Source organism: Equus quagga, chromosome 12 (assembly GCF_021613505.1).
Source record: "Equus quagga isolate Etosha38 chromosome 12, UCLA_HA_Equagga_1.0, whole genome shotgun sequence".
Lineage (NCBI taxonomy): Eukaryota > Metazoa > Chordata > Mammalia > Perissodactyla > Equidae > Equus > Equus quagga.
The window spans coordinates 83491747-83515036 of NC_060278.1; the positions used below are offsets into that span (position 1 = coordinate 83491747).

A 23290-nucleotide genomic window follows, 5' to 3' on the forward strand; every position below is an offset into this window, starting at 1 on the left:
TAGGTGGGCTAGTGAGTGGGTGGGTAGGTAGGTGGGTGGATGGGAGGGTGGATAGGTGGGTGGGTGGGTGGGTGGATGGGTAAATGGGCAGATATCAGGCAGGCATAGGGAAGGGATGGGGACCCACAGCCACTCACCCCATGCTCCCCCCTTCAAAGTTGGCAGGGGCTGCTCAGGCAGCACCCACACCCCGTCTCCCCAGTGCTGTTCTCACCTGAGGGCCAATACCATCAACCCTGGAGCTAGAGAGGGAGCCTGGCTTCAGTGCCCCCTGTGAGCTCAGGGATGGGACTAGGGGCCCCAGAGGTGGGCAGCATGACCTAAGGGGATGACCCTAAGTCTGCCCTGAGGAGGGGGAGCCCTGACTCCTGGGGAGACAGGCACACAGTTGACACTGAAGAGATAAAATCACCCTCCCCTCCCTGCTCCCAGCTCTAACTGCCTCGCCCTGTGACCTTGGGAAGTGACTCCCTGAGCCTGGGTCTCTTTTGTTCAAGTGGCACACAGCTGCCTTGGGATAACAACGTATGAAAACAGCTGGGGTGTGGAGACACTTTGTAAACCAGAAATTTAGGGCTGGCTCTGCTCCCAACCATGCCTGGTCTTCTCACCTGTAGATGATAGTGACAAAGGGCACCTGGGAAGAGCATCCCAGGGGGAGGGCACAGCTGTGCAAAGGTGTGGAGGTGGCTGGACCGGCTGTGTTGGAGGGACAATGAGGAGGCCAGTGACTGGGGTAAAGTGAGCGAGGAGGAGGGGCTGAGGGGAGTGGGGAGGAGGGGGTAGGAGGGGCTGCAGGCCACGGGGAGGACATGGTCTTTTCTTTCAAGTGAGCTGGGAGTCACTTGAAAGTGATGCTAAGAAGCCCCACCCAGGCTGTGCCGCTGAGCAAGCGAGGCCCCTTTCTGTGCTTCAGTCATCTCATCTGAGAAATGGGGCTGATCAGGTGTTTGTGTTAGAAGCTCATCTGGCTCCGCTTTGGGGGGGCGTGGGGGGGGGGGGCGGGAGAGGTCACAGCGGGGTCAAGGTTCCGAGTTAGGTCTAGGGTTTGCATCCACTCCGCCCAGTGGGCACTGGGTGAACTGCAGGCCTGTGCTGCCTGTCCTCTGGGGCGGGGCCCGGCCGGCGGCCTCCCGCGCTGTCCTGAGTTTAACGTACCGTACGTACAGAAGGCACTTGGAAGTGGCTGGCCTGAGAGCACCGGCTAAACGCTGCTGCTGTCGCTGTCATTTTGGGGGGCAGAGCTGGGCCCGGGGTGAGTGGGGAAGCTGGTGTGGGACCGCGGGAAGGTGCTGGGTCTCCAGCGAATTGCCCCCTAACCCGCGAAGCGAGTGCACGTGGTAGGGTCATGGGCCCCCACCAGGCCACCCCGAGTCCTGACTGGGGGCCCTCGGCGAGTCAGCCCCTCCTCCCCCGCTAAGGACTGAGAGAGGGGTCCGGGGTCCGCTGGGGTGGGTTACCCGCAGCCCAACTCCAGCAAGGAGCGGGTGGGTGGTTCCGGCGGCCTGGCGCGGGCAGGGCACCCTCATCGCCTCCGGGCCTGGCTGGCCTCCGACACCGCGCCTGTCCGTGCTCCCTTTGCAGAGAGAAGCCCGGGGCAGAAGAAGGGCCGGCGGGAGCAGCGGCCGCGCAAGGACAGGAAGCTGGACCGCGAGCCCGACCCCGACCGCAAGCCGCCCGTCAGGGCCAGCCAGCCGCCCGCCTGAGCGCCTGCGCCGGCCACCACCCCTCACGGCCCCGCACCCCCTCCTCCGCCCCCGGTCTTTAATCCCACCTCGCCACCTCCTCGCGCTTTCCTCTGTCAGTCTACCTTTCCTGTCTTTTCCCCTTCTCCTGAGTGTCGTCCATCTCTCTTTTCCTCCCTCCCCTCTGTGTTCTCTTTCTCAGTTTCCGTTTATCTGTCTGCCCTTCTTTTCCTTTCCTCCTGTTCTTCATTGTGTCCTCTCTCTTTCCCTCTCTCTCTCCCTCTCTCTCTCTCTCCCCCTCCCCCCTCTCTCTCTGTCTCTCTCTCTCTCTGTCTCTCACACACACACACCCCATCTGCCTGCCCGCCCCACAGCCACTCCCTCCACTGTTCTTTAAAGAGAGTAAACGTCTTTTTCTAGGCCTTTCCCTAACCCCGACCTGACCCCACCTTTGCAGAGCAGGGGTTCCCAAGGACAGGGCCCGGGCCACCGCAGAGGCAGCGCCGTGAGTCCTGAGCACCCTGCGTCTGCTCCAGAGGACACCCCAGCACCCCGGGCTCTGAGCACCTCCTGCTCTGGCTAATCTGGAGGCCACTTCCACAGTGTGGGCCACAGGTCCTCTAGGAAGCCCCTGGAAGAGCCCAGCCCAGACACCTTCCTCAGCTGGCCGGAGAGGAGCCCCCCAGGGCCTCGGCTGGACAGCCAGCCCTGTGCCCACCCAGTCTGCCCTCCTGGAAGCTGCCTGCAGCCCCTAACCAGTGCTCCCTTAGCGCCCTCCGTCTCACTGTTCCCTGCCCCCTGCTTCCAGAGCCTAATGGACTCCCACGTCCTTTGGGCACCCAAGCGCTGCCTCAGGTGGGGCTGTCATCCCTGGGGGAACCACAGGCTCATCCTAGACGAGGCCGTAGAAGCTGACAGGACCACTCCATTCCCTACCCTGGCACCTCCTGCCCATGGTACCCATGGGGAAACTGAGGCCTGAGAAGGGATTTGCCGAACGCAAATGGGGAAGCCAATTCCTGTGCCTTCCACCTGTTGGTCGCCTGCTCAGCACATCCACAGCTGAGGGGGAACTTTGGGGGCCTCTGGGGAGGTGCTGAAGGAAGTTGTTGGGTCAGGAGCAGGAAAGATTCCCCATGTATCCACACCACCCTGACACCTGAGCATTTGTATTTCACCGTGACACAGCACAGGCTAGCCGGAAGGGCGGTGGGAGGGTGCTCATGTTAGACGCAGCTTAGAAGTCAGTCTGTTTTCACTGCCTGTCATTCCACCAGCATAGCCCCTCTCCTCCTTGGCTCCCCCAAGTCCCCAGAAAGGGGTGCTCCTGATCTGTGCTGGTATTGCCGGCTGGCCTGAACCAGAGGGTTCAGCATCCAGGATCAGGAAGTCTGAGACCCGAGGGGCCCAGGGTGGCCTGGGGCAGGGGGCTGCGCAGGATGGAGGAGAGGCTAAAGGTAATGAAATGGCACTCCTCCACCACAGGAGAGTGCCTACCCTCAGACCCACCCCCTGCCTAGCCCATGGGGATCCCCTAGCACTGCTTTCCGACAGACCCATGGCGGGGCTGACCCCCAAAGCCAACCTCACTCTCACTTCCCCCCTCGCCTCCCTGAGGACAGCTAGAGCCCTTCCTCGCCTGGCCAGGCTACCAGCTTCTCTTTGCAAAACTTTGTGCCTCTGAAATGCTCTGTTGTTGTTTCAAGACCACAGCATTTTTTTTAAATAAAGGGAAAAGAAAAATGAAACTTGCAAATCCTTCGTGGGCATCAAGCGGGTGTTACAAAACCATGATGCTTATGAGTTTGGAGTTGCCGAATCTAAACCATGTGGAGTGGTTTCCGCTGGAATGCTCAGGGCGGAGAGGGCCAGGGTGTGTCGGGGACTGTGGGGACCTCAGCTTGGGAATGATGCCAAAAGAAGAGGAGGGGCCCTCCGCCCCTCAGGCCCCTCTCAAGCTGGGGGCTCGGCCACGGGGAGAAGAGAGCGACACTGGGCATCCCCATCCCCAGGGCCTCTCATTCCCATAAATCACAGAAGTGGCCCCAGGAACCCATCTGTGCTCTGGAGGACATGTCTGAGGGGCCAGGGACATCTAGGAGGTGTGACAATCCCACCGAGCCATCTAAACACGCTGGGCTGCTGGTGAGAGTGGTCTCAGCATTGGGAGGCACAGGTTTGAGTCCCAGCCTGTCATGAGCAATCTGCGGGGTCTAGGCCAAGTCATTTCATCTTTCTGGGAGGACAGTTTCGCCATGCAATGGATGAAGAGGAGGCACGACTGGATTACATCCATTGCCCCAATCTGGCTGGCCGATCAGCTCCCTCTGAGGAGCTTTTTAAAAATTCAGGTTTCAGGGCCCCACCCCAGACTTACTAATTGTAAACAAGTTTAGGAGCTGACTGAGAGCAAATACTCATTCCAGGACAAGATTAGGGAGTGAGCGGCTCTCTGGTGACCGCCAGCCCCAGAGTGCAGGGCAGCTAAATTTGAGGGGGCTGCAATTCTGCCTGACCTCAGGGCTCAAGGATCTGATTCTACAGAGTTTAGTGTATATATACTCTATATAGAGTTTTCTGATAAGACTCAAAGTCTAGTGTGTGGAAGGTTCTAAATTCTGCAATTCTAAGAGACCAAGATAGGAATGGAAGGTTCCAGTCCTACAGTCCCCTGGCCATGTTCTTTCCCTCGGGGGGCTTGGTGCTCCGTCCCCAACTGAGGGCTGTGGACCAGGTTTTGCTAAACGTTTCCAAATTAGGAGACGAAGTTCCCCCATGGCGTAAGCCCCTCCTGTCACCTTTGCATCTCAGGCGTCTCCTGCCCCCAGCTCCTACTCCCTTCCAATCCTGGCCTTTCCCACATCCCGCCCCCCCTCGAGGACTGAGGCGTTTTCCTGGGAAGGAGACCCTCCGTCTACCTGCCGGCGAAGCTCAGACTCAGGCTCCGAAGCCGGCGGAGCCCAGCGAGAGAAGGCGGCGGGGCAGAGCCCGGAGGGCGGTTCCAGCGGTGGCACCTCCGGATGCTCTTTCAGCAGGAGGGAACCGCGGCCCCGCGCGGGCTGAGGAGTTCCCGCCCGACCCCAGCTGGGCCACACCAGGGCCCTCCCCGCAGGCCCACCGCCCCCGCCCTGCGCCCACACGGTCCCCATCCCTGTGCCTGCGCCCACTCGGTCCCTATCCCTGCCGGACGCCACCCCGCAGCCCCGCCCGTCGTTCCCACTCCTGTCACTAGAGGGCGCCGCCCACCCAGGCACAGCGCAGAAGCCCGCATAGAACCCGGGCGCTGTTCTGGGGTCGGGGGACGTCCTCTCCCGGCGGGACCAGAGGCGGGGGAACGGCGAGGGACAGACTGCTCCCGCCTCGGGCTGAACGACCACAGTTGCGATGGTGGCTTCGCGGAGTGGCATTCACAGCAGCGCAGAGACTGTCAGACCTCGGAGGTCCAGGACTCAGGCCCTTTCTTGCTCAGAGGGGAAACTGACTCTGAGGACCCCAGTCCATCGTCCCACAGCCGGTCACCATGACTCCGCGGGGGGGGGGGGGGGGGGGGGGGGGCGTTCCTGGTGACTCGTGGAGCATTATACTTCTCCATTTTCACTTGTAGGAAAATTTCAAACCATCCTATACGGTCCTTCCGATTCAGGAAATGTGTATTCTTATAATAACAAAAACAATAGTAATAATGATAATGATGATTAATAAGAATGTCCCGGCCAGCCCCAGTGCCCTAGTGGTTAAGTTGAGCACGCTCTGCTTGGGCTACCTGGTTCGTTCCCCAGGCAGGGACCTACACTGTTCTGTTAGCAGCCATACTGTGCTGACGGCCCACATACTAAAAAAATAGAGGAAGATTGGCAAGGATCTTAGCTCAGGGCAATCTTCCTCAGCAAGAAAAAAAAGTGTCTTATGTGCGTTGAGCACTACTATGTGCCAGACACTGCAAACGCTTTAGGTGCAATATCTCATTTCCTTTGCTTTTCTCTCCTCGATGTAGATCCAGTAACTATCATTTTTCTGACTTCCCCATGCCCTACAGTTTCACATCCTTTATCTCCTGCCACCTCCACAGCAACCTGCAAGCTAACTTACAGAAGAGGAAACTGAGGCTCGAGTTAAAGTCCTTCAAAATTCATCACTCATCTCCTCATCCACTCAATAAATATGCGTGAAGAGCCCACTGTGTGCCTGGTGCCATGCTGGGGGCTGGTGATAAGGGTCCAGGCATGTCCCTGGAGCTCCGGCCTGCAGACAACTCGGTCACGATGGTGTGATGAGGCCCTGCTCAGAGGTCAGATCCAGGAGGAGGATCCGTCCACAGCCCGCGGGGCTCCCGGAGCTCGTCCTCTAGGACCGGAGAGCCGGGCTGAGAACTGAGAAGAAAGAGGAGGCGTTTCTGAGACAGGTGGGGAGGGTCCCAGGCACAGAGAACAGCGTGTGCAAAGGCTGGAGGAGAGGCTACTCGTGGGGCTGCCGACCCCAGCATTTGCAAGCCTCCCAGGCTGCCAGACCCTGGGACGTGCGGACTCAGCCCTGGAGTGTGCAGGCTCCCACCCTACCCTGTGCGACCCGCAGCCCCCCCCCACAGCCCTGCCTTTCCCCTCAGCCTGCCGCCCACACGGCGGAGCAGATCAGCCAGCCAGACCTGCGACTAGCGACGCCATCTGGGAAGTGGGTCCCCTAGCCTTGGCTGTCCTAGCCCCTGGCAGTAGGGTCCTCCCAGTGGAGGCCCCAGAGAAATAAGCCGTCCCGCTCTGCCCTGTCCTCACTCCTGATCCTCAGAGCCTGCGAGCATCCTAGGGTGGCTGTTGCTTCATGCCTGCAAGGTGGGCAGGTCTGCTCTGCAGCGACAGACAACTGGGACGGGGTTAATAGCTGCACCTTGATCCTCGGGGGGAGGAGCAGAGGAGCAAGGTAGGGAAGAACCAGACAGCAAGGCCGCAAGTCCCGTCTCCCCACCAACCCACTGTGAGCCCTTAGGCAACACCTTGTACATCTCTCTGTGCCTCAGTTTCCCCATCTGTAAAAGGACATATTAAAAGTGTCCCTCAGGGTGTTGCTGTGAGGTTTAAATAAGTTGATACATTAGAAAGGGTTTTTATACACAGTAAGGGCTCAATAAAAGTTTCATATATATTTCATTTATTCACTCAACAAACATTTCTTAAGCACTGGGTCTGAGCCAGGAACTGTGCCAGGTACTTAACATTAAAAACTTAAACTCATCTTTCCGAGAGCCCTCTAAAGTGGATTTTATTATTGTTCTTATTTTTTACAGATGAGGAATCTGAGCCTCAGAAAGTAAGTCGCAGAAAGGAACTCAAAACCTTGCCCTTCACCAGGTGGCCGCTTCTTGAACAGGCACCGCGGGGCTGTCCCCGTCAGCCCAGGGCGATGAGCATCATGTGGGAGCAACGTGTCCGGAGCTCCTCTGCTGTCTGCGCTCAGTGTTGCTCTGGAATTCATCTGGAGGAGGAGCTCCACATACACACACACCGGAAACGATGGTCAACCTCAGTCAGATTAAATGACAATAAAAGCACACAGAGCCACCATTCTTCACCTATCTGATTGGCAAAAAAACAAAATTTGCAACACTAGGGCTTTGCCCCGGCTGTGCGTGAGCTGGCGATCTCCTACCTTCCTGGGGGAGGGGCGTGGTCCAACCTCTGCAGAAGGCGAGTTGACAGCTGTCAGAATTGCGATGACATGTCTCCTGACCCAGCACTCCAGGGATTGATCCTCAGGTTAGCCTCACCCACGTGCAAAACGACAAGTGCCATGGCACACGGCTGTCCCCTGCAGCCTGCGTGTGATCATAGAAACCTGGCACATCCTGCAGGTCCGTGGGAGCTCTGGCTCAGATACGGTCTCCAGCACTCAAGGACGCCCTGCCGCCGAGAGCACCCGGAGGAAGCCGCCCAGGTCCTGATGCGGAGCCATCGCTGGGGCGCACGGTCAAGTGGAAAAGGCAAGTTGCAGAACAGGGCGCAGGGTGCGTGGGGCCAGGGTTGGAGCCGGTGGAGAGAGGCTGGCTTTTCCCTTTTGTTCCTTTTGACTTTTGTGTGCGTGTGAGGAAGACGGACCCTGGCACTAGAGTGGATTATGGTCCACTGCGCCCTATGTCACGCCTCCTCACAAGGACAGTGACCGTCGCCTCTCAGGGCCCCTCCTGGGCCTGTGGGAGACCCTCTCTGGGCCACACACATGGGAGGAGGGTGGCTGGGTCATGGGATGGAGCCCTGCTCACCGTCCCTAGGTCCTGCACCCGTCCAAACGCCCAGTGGAACCCGGCACTCCCGTCTCTCACACCCTCGCTAACACTCGCTGGTTCCCGACTTCCCAGTTTGAGCCAGTCCAGGGGGCAGGTACAGGGCTTGGCCCACCTCACTGTTTAACTCACGTTTCTTGGAGGTTGTACGGGCATCTATCACACACGGGGGGCTACATTCTCCCCCACTTTACAGGGGTGCCATTGAGGCTTAGCTGCCCAAATAGCAGAGCCCTCACCTCGGGCTGCCTCTAACAGCAGCAAGAACGTATCGTCGTCCGCTCCGTTAATGAATCTTTGCTGGCTCCTCTGTGATCTCAGGATCTCCTGGGAGCCTGCACACAGCGGGCTCAGGGAGGGTGGGCCTCGCTGCTGGGTGGGCCGGGACACGGGGAGCAGCCTCCAGGGATGGCCAACCAGCCCGCTGACGTTGGCAAACACGGAGGAGGAATTAGAAGGCCAGGAGCCACCAAGAACAAGGCCCTGGAGGGTGTCTTGCACTATGTCAGGGCTGGTGCAAGCTAGATGTTTCTCTACTCCTAGAATAAAATGCATACTCCTTGTGGTGGCCACAGGCCCTACCTAATCGGCCCCCACTCGCTCTCTGACCTCATCGCCTGCCCTCTCCTCCTTGCCTGCTCCAGCCACACTGGCCTCCTTTGTTCCTCAAACACACCAACCTAATTCTGGCCTCAGGGCCTTTGCACTTGCTATGCCCTCTGCCTGGAATGCTCTCTGTATAGATCACATGGCTGGCTCTTTCTCCTCCTGTAAGTCTCGTTCAAATGTCACCTCTTCAGGGAGGCCTTCTTCCTGGATAACCTTATCTAGATATCATGCCCCTCCCCCTAAATCATTCTCTACTTAGTACCTTTTAAATTTTTCCCTCATAGCCCTTATCGTGATTTAAAATGATCTTGTTTATCTAATTCTTGACTCTTTGTGTCTGCCTCCTCATCTGACCGTGCTTGTCTTCCCCACCAGACTACGCACAGGGACTGAGCACCGCCGTATCCCAAGCACCGAGAAGAGCCCCAGGGGCACGGTGACCCCAATCAATATCAGTGGGGTGAATGAAAGAGCGAAGGAAGGGATGCGTCCTGGGGCCCAGATCACTCACCTGCTGAGCGCTCCCTCTGTTCCAGGCACAGGAACACCCGTCATCTTGAACCGTCTCGGCCACTCTGGGAGGGCGGGTGGCAGGCACCACCCCTGCAGCTCCCGCCCTGCCTCACCCTCGCCTCCTCCACACAGTGCGCTTGCCTCCTCTTCACCTGGTCGGCTCCCACCATCCCACAGGTTTCAGCTCTGACTCCGCCTCCCCCTGGAAGCCCTCCCTGACAGCCCCCAGGCAGGCCAGGTGCCTCTCCCGCTGCCTCCCCGCCCACATGGCCGAGTGGTCTCTGACTCTACATGTCTGTCTTCCCCCTAGACTGGGAGCCCCATGAGGGGAAAGCCGGGGTCCCACACATCTCCAGGTCCCAGTGCCCAGGCCCAGCCTGGCACGAGGATGGGCCCTGGTCACTGTTGAATGGATGAATGGATGAGCCCACAGTGGCTTTGGCCAAGAGTGAGACCTGGGGCTTCCTGACAGGCAGCTGCCCTCACCCACAGGCTGCAGCGGGTCAGTGTCCAGCCACTACCCCAGGACCCACACGCGGCCTCCAGGCCCGTCATGAAAGCCACTCCCCGCTCGCCGCTCGAATCCTGCCCTCGCTCTCAGCCTGTGATGGACGACTCAGCCAGCACAACCTCTGTCTGTGTAGGGCGTTTGGAAATAGTTACCAAGTCTACAGACATATGGGTGAGTTTCTGAAATATCAGACTTATTGAAATCTAATTTACTACAGTAAATAAAATTCACCCCTTTGAGATGTAAAGTCCAGTGCGTTCTGACAAACACATACAACCATGAAACCACCACCTCCATCAGGACAGAGAACAGCTCCGGGAGCCCCCAGAGTCCCTTTGTGCCTCTTGGTGGTTGATCTCGTCCCTCTCCCATCCGCCCTGGCAAAGACTAATGGGGCTGCTCTCTGTCCACATGGTTTTCCAGAAGGTCGTGTAGATGGATCCTACAGAATGCAGCCATTTGAGTCTGGCTTCTTTCACTCCTCAAGGCCTTGGAGATTCATCTATGTTTTTGCTTGTATCCGTAGTTCGTTGCTTTTCATTGCCAAGTAATATTTTATTGTTTATCCATCCACCTGTTGGTGGACCATCATTTCTGGGTTTTGGTGATAATGAGAAAAGCTGCTATAGACATATGTGTGCAGTTTGTCGTGTGAACACAATTTTCATTTCTCTTGGGGAAATGCCTGGGAGTAGGATTGCTGGGTCGTATGGTAAGTAGATGTTTAATTTTAGAAGAAATGGCCAAATTGTTTCCCAAGTTCCAGTTGCTATGTACCCTCACCGGCACTTGGTATTATCAGTTTTTTGTGGGTTTTTTTGCTGAGGAAGATTGGCCCTGAGCTAACATCTGTTGCCAATCTTCCTCTTTTTGCTTAAGGAAGGTTGTCACTGAGCTAACATCTGTGCCCATCTTCCTCTATTTTATGTGGGATGCTGCCACAGCAAGACTTGACAAGTGGTGCTAAGTCCGAGCCCAGGATCTGAACCCACAAATCCCAAGCCTCCTAAGTGGAGCACGTGAACTTAACCACTATGCCACCGGGCCGCCCCCAGTTATTTTTAATTTAGCTGTTCTAATAGGCGTGTAGTGGTGTCTTACTTCGGTTTTAATTTGCATTTCACTGATGACTGATAATATCGAGCATCTTCTCAGGTGCTTGTTTGCCGTCCACATCTAATTTGGTGAAGTATCTTTTTAAATCATTTGCCCATTTTTTATTGGATTATTTGTTTTCTTATTACAAAGATGTGAAAGTATATTAATTAATATATATATTCTGGACACAAGTCTTTTATCAGATATGACTTTTGCAAATATGTTCCCCCAGTCTGTGGCTGGTCTTCATTTCCTTAACGGTGTCATTAGAAGAGAAGAAGTTTTAAATTTTGATTGTCAAATTTACATATTTTTTTCTTTCATGGTTCATGCTTTTTGTGTCTTATCTAAAAACTCTTTGCCTAACCCAAGGTCACAGAGATTTTCTCCTGTGTTTTTATCTGGATGTTTTACGAGTTTAAGTTTGACATTTAGATCTGTGGTCCATTTCATGTTAATTCTTGTGTATGGTGTGAGGTATGGGTTAAAATAATTTTTTTTTAACATATGGATGTACAATGCCATTTTGCTTCTAGAAAATTCTCCTATGTATACCCTCCCACAAATGTAGAAAGTGGATATTCATTGCCACCTTGATTCAAAGTAAATCAGGTAAAACATTGGGAACAGCCTAAGTGCCCATCATTTGAAGACTGGGTAAGTACACATTGACAGAGCTGTGCAGACACAGAGCTGGCACCAGCCACCAGCCCTGGACAGTTGTAGGGGCTGCACACTGCTGGAGTCCATTCTGATTGGTCAATGTCTGCGATGAACAGTTGTGTGATGTTTTGAATATCATCTTGGTCAGGCATCAAAAAGAATGAGGTGCTCTCTATGGAGCGATGTAAGAAAGATCTCTAAAGTGTGTTGTTAGATAATAAAAGAATAGTGCAGAAGAGTATGTGAAGTTTGTCATCATTCGGTAAAAAATTCCTCTGTATTTCCTTACATGTGCGTAAAATATCTGGGGCAGGTTCACAAGAAACTGGTGACAGGAGTTGCCTCAGGGAAGGGGGTCTGGGAGTCTGGAGGACAGGGGCGGGAGAGAGACTCACTTTTCACTATGGGCCCTTTTGTACCTTTGAGATTTTGGAATACGGAAATATATTATATATTCCAAAAATAAATACAACTAGAAAATTAAAAAACAAATGAAAAAGCCCTACCTCTCCAGGGGCGCCAGCTCTGGGAGACTCCATCCAGTGTGCACAGCCCTCCACAGTTTGGGAAACCCTCTCACGTTCCTGCTCGGGTTTCCCAGCACACAGCAGCCGTGCCTGGCCAGCCGGATGGAGAATGCCTGTTTCTCAGATGGGGAAACTGAGGCTCTGAGCAAGGCAGACCTTTCCGAGGTCACCTGCCCCAAACCTAGCTACCTCATCAGGTGTCTAGCAGGGTCAGAGGGGCCGAGGGCCAGGGAAGAGGCCTGCCGTCCCACGCTCGGTCCCCAGACCGAGTCACTTAAGGTACCAGCTCAAAGCCCAGCCCATCTGGAAGCGATCGCCGCCCCCATCCGGGCTGCGAGGAGGGCTGGGCCGGGCCAACTCGCGCATCTGTTTCTCATTAGGCTCATGCTCCGGACCAGCCTGGAAATCCTGTCTCCCAGCCCGGCGGCCACCCTCCCACCAGCCGGCCTCCCCACTGGGACCTGAACCCGAGTGCACGAGGGGGAACAGCCCGAGAGCAGCGGGCAGCGGGTTTCCAGGTCCAGGCCGGCACGTCCCTCTCCCTCTCGGAGCTCTGGGTTGCCCTAGTTGTCAGGATTAGAAAAACCAGTTCACGCACAGCTCTCGGCGCCGCGGCGTTCAGTAAACAGCAGCCGGTGCCGTCTCCTGAGATCCCATGAGCTCCCGTAACCATACTGTAGGTGCCCAAATAATAATACCAACAGCTGGTGTGCCCAGCGCTGCTTGAAACGCTGAGTCTGTACTGACTCATCCAAACTGCACAACAGCCGTCTGGGCTAGACGCTCCTACTAGCTCGGCTTTTCTGATGACCCAGCTGAGGCTCAGAGACGCTGAGTAACCTGCCCAGAGTCACACAGCCAGCGAAGGGAATAGTCAGGATTCGAACCACCACCTGGCTCCAGAACCCCCACTCCAAAGCTCTCCCAACATTGCCTCTGTGGACCCAAACCTCTCCCCCACTGGTCCCTGATTCCTTCGGGTGTCTGTGACAGTGTCCCCTGAGACGGAGAAGCCACCAACACTGATTTCAACTGGTGTGGTTGACAAGTGCCAGCGGCACAGCCATGAGATGCCCGGCCCTCTAGTCACCTCGAACGGGAACGAGAAAACGAGGGAGGCAAGCAGGCTGGGGACTGCCAGGCTGGAGGAGCGGGGGCGACGGGCACCCTCACCCACGGGCTGGGGGCGGAGGGTGTGCAAGCTAGAAGAGCCTGCGGGGGAGGTGGGATTTGACGGTGCCCCAGACGTAAACAGCACGTGCCGTCCGTCGGCCTCACGCCCAGCATCCGCCTTAGAGAGACCGTGCGGTGGGCACAGAGGCACAGCGAGGGCCTTCCCCGCAGCCCTGTTAGCAAGAGAAGGAGCCAGGCCACAGCCCACGGTCCATCAGGGGCGTCGGCTCCGAGGGGGGGCCCAGCCACGCTGCGGCTAACTGTGAGCTGATGAAAAGCCCGCGGCTGGGCTCCTGCACCGACGGGGCGTCCAGGCCCCACTGCGCAGAGGGGCAGGGGGAGCGCGGGGCGTGCGCAGGGCGGCCCTGAGCTGTCTGTGCAGAGGGCGGCGAGCGGGCCGTGAGCGGGGCGGGGGATGGATACAACTGTAACTCTTTGCTCTATATCCTTCTAGAACTTTCCCTGAATCAATAACTGTTTTAGCAGAGTAAGAAAAGAGAGCGCGGCACGCGGCGCTGTGCCCAGCATGGGAGGGCGCTCAACCGAATTGCCGAAGGCGCTCTGAGGCCCTGGTGACCGCTGGGTGCCGGGCTGAGCTGCGAAGAGGACAGTGCGGGGCGCGCCCTGGACTGCGGCCTCAGTGCCTGCTGGTGGTGGGAGAGGGGCGGAGAAGCGGAGAGGAGGGGACAGCAGAGTCCGGGGGCTGAGACCCCCTGGAGGATTCATGGAGTGCTCACAGCGGGCCGACACCCTCCTGAGCATGAACGCTCCCATCATCACCCCCATTTTTCGGATGAAGAAACTGAAGCTCCGAGTGACGCATGGGCTGCCAGCCCCCACTCCACTCACACCCCATCCTGCCCACCTGGCCTGATCGCTGGACGAGGAGTCTGAAGGCCGCCTGTGATCTACTCCGGCCTCTGTCCCACGTCCGTCAGTCCCCTCCAGCCTCGGGTGAGGGCAGCCAGCAGCCGGGGCTCTCGGCCAAGAAGGCTGGGAGCGATTAGGGCTCGTCCCGTTTTTGGACAGAGGCGCCTCTGCATTTTAATCCGCGGGCATCCAGAGAGCAGCCCAAGCTGCTGCTCCCCAGTGGGGCTGGGGTGGGACTCGGGGTAGGGAAGGTGCCCCCTCAGGAAAAAGGGGAGGGATGCAGGGGGAGGCTGGGACAGAGGAGGTGGGCAGGAAAGCATGAAGAATGTGGGGGACCCCCCCCCCCCCCCGCCGCGGGCGCTGACAAGGCGGGTCCTCCTGGAGGTAGCCGCTGGGCTTGGGGGTCATCTCCACTTCCTCCCGGCTCCTGCCTGCTCCTCCAAGCTCACAACTCCTGCCCGCCCACCGCCCCCACCCGGTCACTGAGGCCTCGGGGGTGATTTCTGATCCCGAGTCTCCTCCTTGGGGAACCGATCTTTTTGGGGGAGGAAAGCTGGGGTCTCTGCAGGGCTCGCGCAGGAAGGGGACCAGACCCATCTCCTGGAGGGGACGTCAAGCCCTCTCCCCACCCCTCTCCAGGCAGAGCATCGGTGAGGAAGATGGACCTGCCCCTCAACACTGGCCCACAGGCAGCATAGGCAACCTCCGGGCCCACCTGAAAGCCGGAAGGGGCCTCAGAAAGGATCTGCATTAATGCTAATAGCAACAAGAACGATAGCAATAGAATGGTAAAATAACAGTAATTCCTGGCACTTACTGAGCTCCGGTCACTGTCCATTTAATCCTCACCATAACCCTGGGGACTGGGCCATCCTTGTTGCGCAGATGAGGAAACAGGCACAAGGAGGTTAAATAGCTTGCCCAAGGACAGATAGCTGGCAAACAGTGGAGCCAGACCAGCTCCCTCCTCAGAGGAGAAAAGGGAGGCCCAGAGATGGGCAGTGACCAGCCCCAGGTCACACAGCAAATTAGAAGCAGAGAAGAAGCTATGAGGGCCCCGACTCTCAGGGCTGTCTGTCCGTCTCCTCTGTTCCAAGTCAGGCTCTCCAGAAAAGCAGGAGTGTGCCCTGTCATTCCCAGGGCCTGTGGACGCAAGCCTGGGCCTCACTCTCCCGAGGGATCCAGCCTCCACTTGTGCCAAGAGAGAGAAAGAAAGAGAGAAGTCAAAGGGGGGAGGATAAATTTGGGCTGAGACCCCTGTCTTCTCTCCCATCTTTGGATGTCCCCTTGCTTCTCCCCCAGAGCTGACACCCGGAAGAGTCCTTCCAGGGGAGTCCTCTACCCCTCCCACCACTGCCCACCCAAATTTGTCCTTTGTCCCATCCCAGCCCCCTCTGCAGCCTCATCACTCCCCTCCCTCTCCTGCTCAGTCCACACCAGCCACACCGCCCTCCATTCCATTCCCTGAAGATGACAAACTCATTCCAGCCTCAGGGCCTTTGCACTTACACTTTGCAAGTGCTGTTCACTCTGCCAGGAACACCCTTCCCCAGATCTTCATGTGGCTCCCTCCTTTTGCCTTCAGTTCCCTGTCAGGGAGGTTTCCTCTGGTATCAAAATTCATGGCCCCACCTCTTCCTCTTGCCCAGTGAAGCTTCCTGACTTGTCCTCATGTCACTCATCCTTTTCTGAACTCCTCTTACGTGTCTGTGTGTTTACTGCCTGTTTTCCCCACTAGAACACCAGCTCCGCAAGGCCCAGGATCTCCATCCGTCTGTTCACTGCTGTGTCCTTGGCGCCATCAATAGTGCCTGGCACAGAGTAGGATGAAGGCAGAGCCCCGAGGAAGGCTGCGCTGGGTGGGGGAGCTGATCTCAGGGAGATGCTGCCCTGCACAGGTTCTGCCCTTTGGAAAGGGTCCTCGGATGCCCTACGGTCCTCTGTCATCTCGTCTGTAACATGGGACTGACCCCTGCAGTGTCTTCCTTGGGGGTCATCACAAGGATTAAGTGAGATCAGGCCTGTGGAGCAATCAGCCTGGCCTGGCGAGTGGTAGGTGCTCTTGAATATTGGCAATGACTCCCATTATTATTACTGTTGTTGTTGTTGTTATTGTTAGTCTTAACCCCCCACTCCAGGCTTGACGCCATGGTTGCTGTCTGACGGTCAAGGGAGGAGGGCTCAAGGAGAGTCTGGTCTCAGCACCAGACAGTGTGGTCACGGCTGGCTCTTCAGGCCCCCTACCTCCCACCCTCTGCCTTTGCTGACACCCACATGGAGCCGCTCCCTGACCGGCCATCCGTCGGCCATCCCACAAGCCTTTCCAGGCCACCCCCTGGGCGGGGGTTGAGTTAGGGCAACGTGAATCAGCCTGTAAGGTGGAATGCTCAGACATCGGGGTCTTCTTCTCACTCCTGACGGTCCGACTCGGGTGCCCCGAGTGAGTGAGCAGCTCTCCCAAGCAACAGGTCCAGGACCCAAGCTCCTCCACCTCGTGGCCCCGCCGTCTCCCACCGTGGCTCCCGAGGTCTCCAGGTTTGTGTGCACCAAGCCCACGGAAGGGGGAGATGTGTGGGGAAATGGGACTCAGTCCCATGACCGTCCTACCCGCGAGGGAGGCCTGGGACTATGGCCAAGCCTCGCACCTAGGAGGAGACGGCAGCGGGTCTGTCACCACTGGCGGGTCCTGCCTGGGCGGGAGCGGATTTCCTACCTGGGATCCTGGGATGGTCGGGGAAGGGTTTGCAGAGAACGTGCTCTCGGCGCTGCTGCTGGCCACATGGCCTCCGTTCCCTCTTTCTCACGCTGTCCTGCCTGGAGAGGGTGGTCTGTCGCAGGTGCAGAGAGGGAGGGCGACAGCCTGAGGCGGCCCCCCTGCAGGCCAGAGGGAGGCGGTTGGAACTCAGACCGTCTGGCTCAGGAAGTCTTACGGGGAAAGCGGAGCGGACCGAGGAGGCTGGGCTGGGTCGTCCTCATCCTTCAGGGCAGCGGGATTGTGATGTGACAGGTCACGGCCCAGTCCTGCGGCGAAGAAAGGACATCATGCACACCGCATCTAATGCAGTCTTTGCAGCTTGTCCTCATTCCTGGAAGGATCCCCACCTCCCCCCCCCCAACCCCCCCCGACTGCCGGACAGTCCCACTGAATTATCCTCTCCTCCACCTCCGCAGTAAACAGCCTGGAGGATCAACGAGCCAGGATCTCCATGTTCCAGGAAATAATGGAAGAAGGCTTAGGCCAAGAACGAGGTGTCTGTTCCTTCACGGATCCTGGGGCATAGGGAATGCAGCCATCACTTCCCTCCTCTACTGACAGCCCCTCGCTTTTCCCCTGGGGACCACCCCTGCCACTCCCGGCCTGTGTGGCGAGGGCGGAGCTGGGCTGGGCAGTTGGCATCTCCCCTCCCTGATCGGTACCACTGTCAGTTCAGCAGTGGGAACAGGACCCCATGGGAGCCCCGTGGTGCCTTCCCAGGGACTGTCTGGGGCCTTGGCAGAGGGTGTAGCAACGGGAATGCTTTCCACTGCAAGGAACAGGGAATTTAATGCAGCGGCTTAAACAATAGAGGTTTATTCTTCTCTCTTAGGAGGAAGTCTGAAGGTAGGAGGTAAGCAGCTTTGCGATGCCAGGGCTAATGGGATGACTTTTGGCCTTTTCCTCCTGGTCACAAGATGGTCCCTGCTCCGTCATCAGGCCTGTGTTCAAGGCAAGATATAGTGGGGAGGGGCAGGTCCAGCCACAGCGCCCCTGCTGTCAGAGCAACAACACCTCTCCTCCCAGGCTGACTTTGGCTTACTCTCCTTGGCCGGGACAGTGTCGTGTGCCCCGCTACACAGCCTCTATCCGGGGAGGAGGCTGATGGCAATGGGCGCTGGATCAGCCAACCCCAAGGCCTGCAATGAGACATTCTTTTTCCTTGGGGACCTGCTTCTTTGGGGAGATGGGGAGGGAATGAGAGGGCTGGCATTGAAGGCAACCATCTTGCCTCTATGACTTGAGAGGCCACCTGAGAATGGAGACAATTCAAGGGACGCTGTGTGAGACCCTAGATCCAGCCATGCCTGAAGGCTAATACTTCTGGATGTAGCCATTACATGACCAAATAATAATAATAAAATATTATATTTTATTAAAAATTCTTTTATATAAAAATTAAAATACAAAAAATATATTTTATAAAATACCTTGTAAAGTACTTTTATATATAAAAATATATGATTTGTATATCTTATAATTGGCATTATATATTTATGTATTTTATATATAAATATATATTTTTAATATATTAAACATATAATTTATATATTTTATATATGCATATATAAGGCTGGACTTAACTTCTTTCTCTTGGGCCGGATGTAGAGGGAAGAGTGCTCCGAGTTCAGAATCGGGCCACCCTGTTTCCCATCCCAGTTGTGCCATGAGTCTGATTGGGGCCAGGTCATTTCACCACTCCCAATTCCCGATGCTTAATCGGTAAAATGGGCTTTTGTCAAGACTGAGCCAACGTGGGGTGTGAAATTTCCAGTCACCGAGCGGGCCCTCAGCACACAGCACCTGCCTCCTTCCTTCCATCCACTCAGCTCTGTGAAGTCTGTGGACGTGGAGGTGAGTTTCCCAGCTATAGGTGGCATTTGTCGATATTTCTTTTTCCTTTAGACCAGGTGCTCCTTGAGGCCGAGGACTGCATCTGACCTATTTCCGTATCCACAGGCCAGAGGCCTTGGGGAATTTGTGAACGAGAAAGCACGATACTTCATTCAGCCATTGAGCCAGTCTTTATGGACACCTGCTGTCTGCCAGGGACGTTGTATGCAATGGGGATACAGAAGCGAGAGCCTCAGATTCAGTCCTGCTCTCAGGAGCCCATGTCCCATGCGGGAGACAGACGGGAGATGGACAAATCAACTTAAAACACAACGTCAGAGAGTCAAGAGCCGCGAAGAAACACCAGGGAGGGGATGAAGGGTCTGTTTCCCAGGAGCCCAGGGAAGGCCTCTTGGAGGGCAGGTGCTTGAACCTGGGCTAGAATGATAAGGAGACCCCACTGGGGGCACAGCAGACACAAAGATGCCCAAGTTGGCCTCACGTGACCCATGGTGGGAAATGTCTGCATAAGTGAATGAACCTGTTGCAGCATCTCCCGGCCGAGAGCAGTCTTCTTGCCCCAAGGTGGAATGAAAAAATGCCCCATTGAAGAAAATAGGCCAATTTGAGAATTTCTGTCATTCACAGAGCTTCAGCTTGCTGCCAATTCTCAGAGAACTGTTTCTGCCAAGGAGGTGACATCTGGGGAAATGTGTTCACCCCCCAAATCTCCAGACCTGGCTTGCTGGCTTCTACCTCCCCCCTCAGCCCCACTGGGCGCCAGACCTCGGGCTCCGGCTGCCCATCCACTTTCTCACTTAATCCCCCCCAACCCCTGTGAGATGGGGGCTATTATCTCACCTCCAAAGCCGACCGTGAGCTCTAGGAGGTGAAGTGGCTTGCCCAGGATCACTCAGGGGGCCCAGGATGTCTGAGGCCACAGCCCAGTGAGGCTGGTACCGCCTGTGGCAGGTGCATGCAGCAGTGTGGACTGAGACGGGCCCCCCCCCCCCCCCCCCCCCCCCCCCCGCCCCAGGGCTCAGAGTCTGCTGGGTCAGGGCCCAGGCCTTGGTGTCGCACACATCTTCGATGCACTGTTGGCTTTGCATGCCCCAGCTGTGGTACCTTGAGCCCGTCCCTTAGCTTTGCTGAAACTCAGTTTTCATTAACCAGAAAACGGGTATCATAACACCTCGTTATTTGTGGGTGATCACGCAGGTGCTGGCGCAGGCCCCGGACGAGGTAAGCCCTTGGTAAATGTTCCTTGCAGTAGCAACAACAATAATGACAACAATTGCCCTCATTGCTCTGAGTGCTAAGGGTGCTATATCTTGATCCCGTGTCATCCTCCAGCAGCCACAGGAGGTAGGTAGCTACTCTATTAAAGAGCAAAGAGTTAGCCACTGATGATTAAGTAGCTGGGAACTAAAGTTTTTTCCTTTTTGTAATTACTGATTATAGCTTTGAGCTGTTGACCCACCCATTGTTAACTGTGCTGCAATATGCTATCTGACTCCCACTAGGCTCCTATAGATAACATCTCCCTGGAGCCTGGGTCCCATGGTAATGGGTGAGAGAGCTGTATTTCAGGAATAAGAACTCCTTGTCCACTTCAGGCCGGTTGAGACCACCAACTCATCAGCTGGGTCACGCAGATGTCTGATAGGCAACCTTTTGACGTCAAGAGGCTAAAAACTCCACCCTCAGATCATGCTAACGCCTCCATTTTGTGAACACGGGTCCCATGAAGAGGCATGACGTCTGACCACGCTTGTGCAGATCATCAATTACCTCACCTCTCCTCACCTCAGATTACCTCTCTCCACATGTCAGACCGCCTTGCCCCCATCCCATAAAGATCGCTGAGTCTCTGTTTTCAGGGAGATGGATTTGAGGCTCATGCTTCCTCATGAGTAAACCCTCTCTCTGCTGCAATCTCGTCATTTCGGTGTTTGGCTTTCTGGGCAGCAGGCAAAAACGAACCTGGTTCGGTAACAAACCCATTTTACAGTTGAGGAAACTGAGGCTCAGAGAGGCCCGGTTCAACTGACTCCAGAGTCTGTTTTCTTCCTCTCCCCATCTCTCACTGCTGATACTGCTGTTCCTGTCAACGCTGTGATTGCTTATCATCAGCGGCAACATCCTCAGCGATGATGGGCAGCGTGTGTTCAACGCCAGATGAGGAACAGGAGAGAGGATGCTGCAAAGCGCAGGCTTAGGGCTGGCTTCCCGGAAGATGGGGACTCCAGGATGGGAAAGTCCCTCTGCTCAGCCGCTGCCTTTGGTCCCCTCAGCGCCCCACCCCCCCACCCCCCCACCGCCAGATCACAGGGAGAACAATCCTGTGAAAAGCAGGTTCCCAGCCCAGAACAGCTGCCAAATTCACCTGGGCTGGGGTGGGAAGCTCTCATGTCAGGAGGAACAATACCCTTTGGCTTGAAACAAAAGAGATTCAGATGGGGCTGTTCAAAGGCCTGGACGGGTTTCTGGGGAAAAGTTTCAGATTACAGTGTAGGGGCAGGGTGGCACGGCGGGGGGAGGCAAGGGCCCAGGAGGAAGAGGTAGGGTAGGTGTCCCGAGTGGCTGAGAAGGCCGAATGCCTGCTGTTTCCAGTCCAGGCTGGGTCCCCTGCTGTCATCCCCACCTCTGGGGCTCAGGGGCAAGGAGGGAGGGGAAATTCACTCCCGGGAGGCAGAGACAGTGCAGCCAACAGGCGAAGGCTTGTGGGTGCCCAGGGGCCCCCAAGGTGGCTGTAGGCACCCTGGGCAGCTGGAGCCAACAGGTCAAGGGAGATGTGACAGCAGGAACCCCCCAAAAAGAGGAAGCCTTGCCCTCTGGGCATTGGAGAGCAACCTGCACTTCCCAAGATTATGGGCCTCATGAAGCCTGCAGTGATTTTATTAAATATTATTAGCTGAGCTGCCAACAATTGTAAAGCATATCCTGATTTGGAGGATTTGAAAAAGTAAACACTTGCTGACTTAGCATGGACAAAGTATGATAAATGAGTTAGCGTGTGCGCTTGGAACAGTGGGTGGAACAGAGAACACAATAAATATCGCTTGTTATTCATATTCCTATTCATTCAGTGGTTAAAGCGTGCCCATGAAAAGGCTGGAGAACTTGGGTGACGATAATGAAATAACATCAGCAACGATAATAATCCTAGCTATCCTCCGTGTGGGGCTTACTATTTGCCAGGCGCTGTGCTAGGCCCATGGCTGTCACTATCTCCTTACTCCTCCCAGCATTGCTGAGAGGTAACTGACGTGGAGTCAGTGAGCCGAGGAGTCGAAAGAAAGATTTCTTGGACTCTTAAGATCTGCTGGTAGTGCTCTTTTATTTAGAGAACAGTGTGGAATAGCATGAGAACAGGACCCACGGGCAGGAGGTGGTGCTGCTGGCATGGGGACAGGACCCACGGGCAGTCAGAGATGCTGCTGCTGCCACTGCTACTGCTGCTGCAAAGTTGGGTGGAGAGTAAGGCTAAATTTAAGGCATAGGTGATGCGGGTCGGTGAGCCGGGGAGTCGAAAGAAAGATTTCTTAGACTCTTAAGATCTGGCAGTAGTGCTCTTTTATTTAGAGAATAGTATAGAATAGCATGGGGACAGGGCCCATGGGCAGGCAGAGCCGCTGCTGCTGCCCCCGCTGGCATGGGGACAGGACCTATGGGCAGGCAGAGCTGGTGCGTGGGGACAGGACCCACGGGCAGTCAGAGCTCCTGCTGCTGCCCCGAGTTGTGGGTTAGGGCTAAATTTAAGGCATAGGTATGTGAGTCATCTCTTTACGAAGACAAAGGAAAGAACATGAAAAAAAGTTAAAATGGTATCAGTGCAGGTGGGGTCTGGTCGTTGGGTGATCCCATGACTTTTAGACAAGAATCAAATCGGATTAAGTAAAGGTCAGAAGCCACCACCCTAAATCAGATACATGAGATTGCCAGACAGCAACCAACTTAAGTTCTTGCCTTCCCCATTAAGAGTTTCTAGGGATAAGGTCATCTCTCTTCTTCTTCCTGGTACAGAGAGGGAGGCACCTTTTACAGATAGAGATTTACCTTACAAATGTAAATGTGTCCCAACAAGGGCAAGTTCCATTCCCCAGAGCCTCCCTCCCTGTCCCTGTTATCAAAAGCAATCAGCCCCAAACAATCCCGATGCCAAAGAGACATATCCTGGGGTGGCCAATTTCAGGTCCCTACAAGGTCATCCCCCCTTCCTTCACAAGTGCAAATGTCTCTCAAAAGGGCAAGCAAAATTCCAGTCCTCGGAGCCTGCTTCTCATCTGCAGTTTTAAAAGTAACCAGCCTAAAATCCTCATCAATAGGTATGTGAGTTATCTCTTTACAAGACAAAGGAAAGAATATGTAAAAAAGTTAAAATGGTATCAGTGCCCATAGGGTCTGGCCATGGGGTGGTCCCACAACTTTTAGATAAGAATCAAATGGATTGGGGCTGGCCCCGTGACCGAGTGGTTAAGTTCGTGCGCTCCGCTGCAGGCGGCCCAGTGTTTCGTTGGTTTGAATCCCGGGCGCGGACATGGTACTGCTCATCAAACCACACTGAGGCAGCGTCCCACATGCCACAACTAGAAGGACCCACAACAAAGAATATACAACTATGTGCCAGGGGGCTTTGGGGAGAAAAAGGAAAAAAAAATCTATAAAAAAAAAAAGAATCAAATGGATTGAGTAAATGGCAGAAGCCACCACTTAAATATTATCTTCAGCTAAAGACAAAGGAGGATTTTTTGGGGGGGAGGGGGGGTCAGTTACATGAGGTTG

General features: G+C 55.6%; 1 protein-coding gene across 1 annotated transcript in view; it reads left to right on the forward strand.

Moving 5' to 3' along the window:
- The window catches only part of RSPO4 (R-spondin 4), a 35945-nt gene extending 34239 nt beyond the window's left edge, over positions 1-1706 (forward strand). The window contains exon 5 of the mRNA XM_046678035.1: positions 1585-1706. Within this exon, the coding sequence (XP_046533991.1) occupies positions 1585-1706 (122 nt within the window). The remainder of the gene's footprint in view (positions 1-1584) is intronic.
- The last annotated feature ends 21584 nt before the right edge of the window (positions 1707-23290 follow it).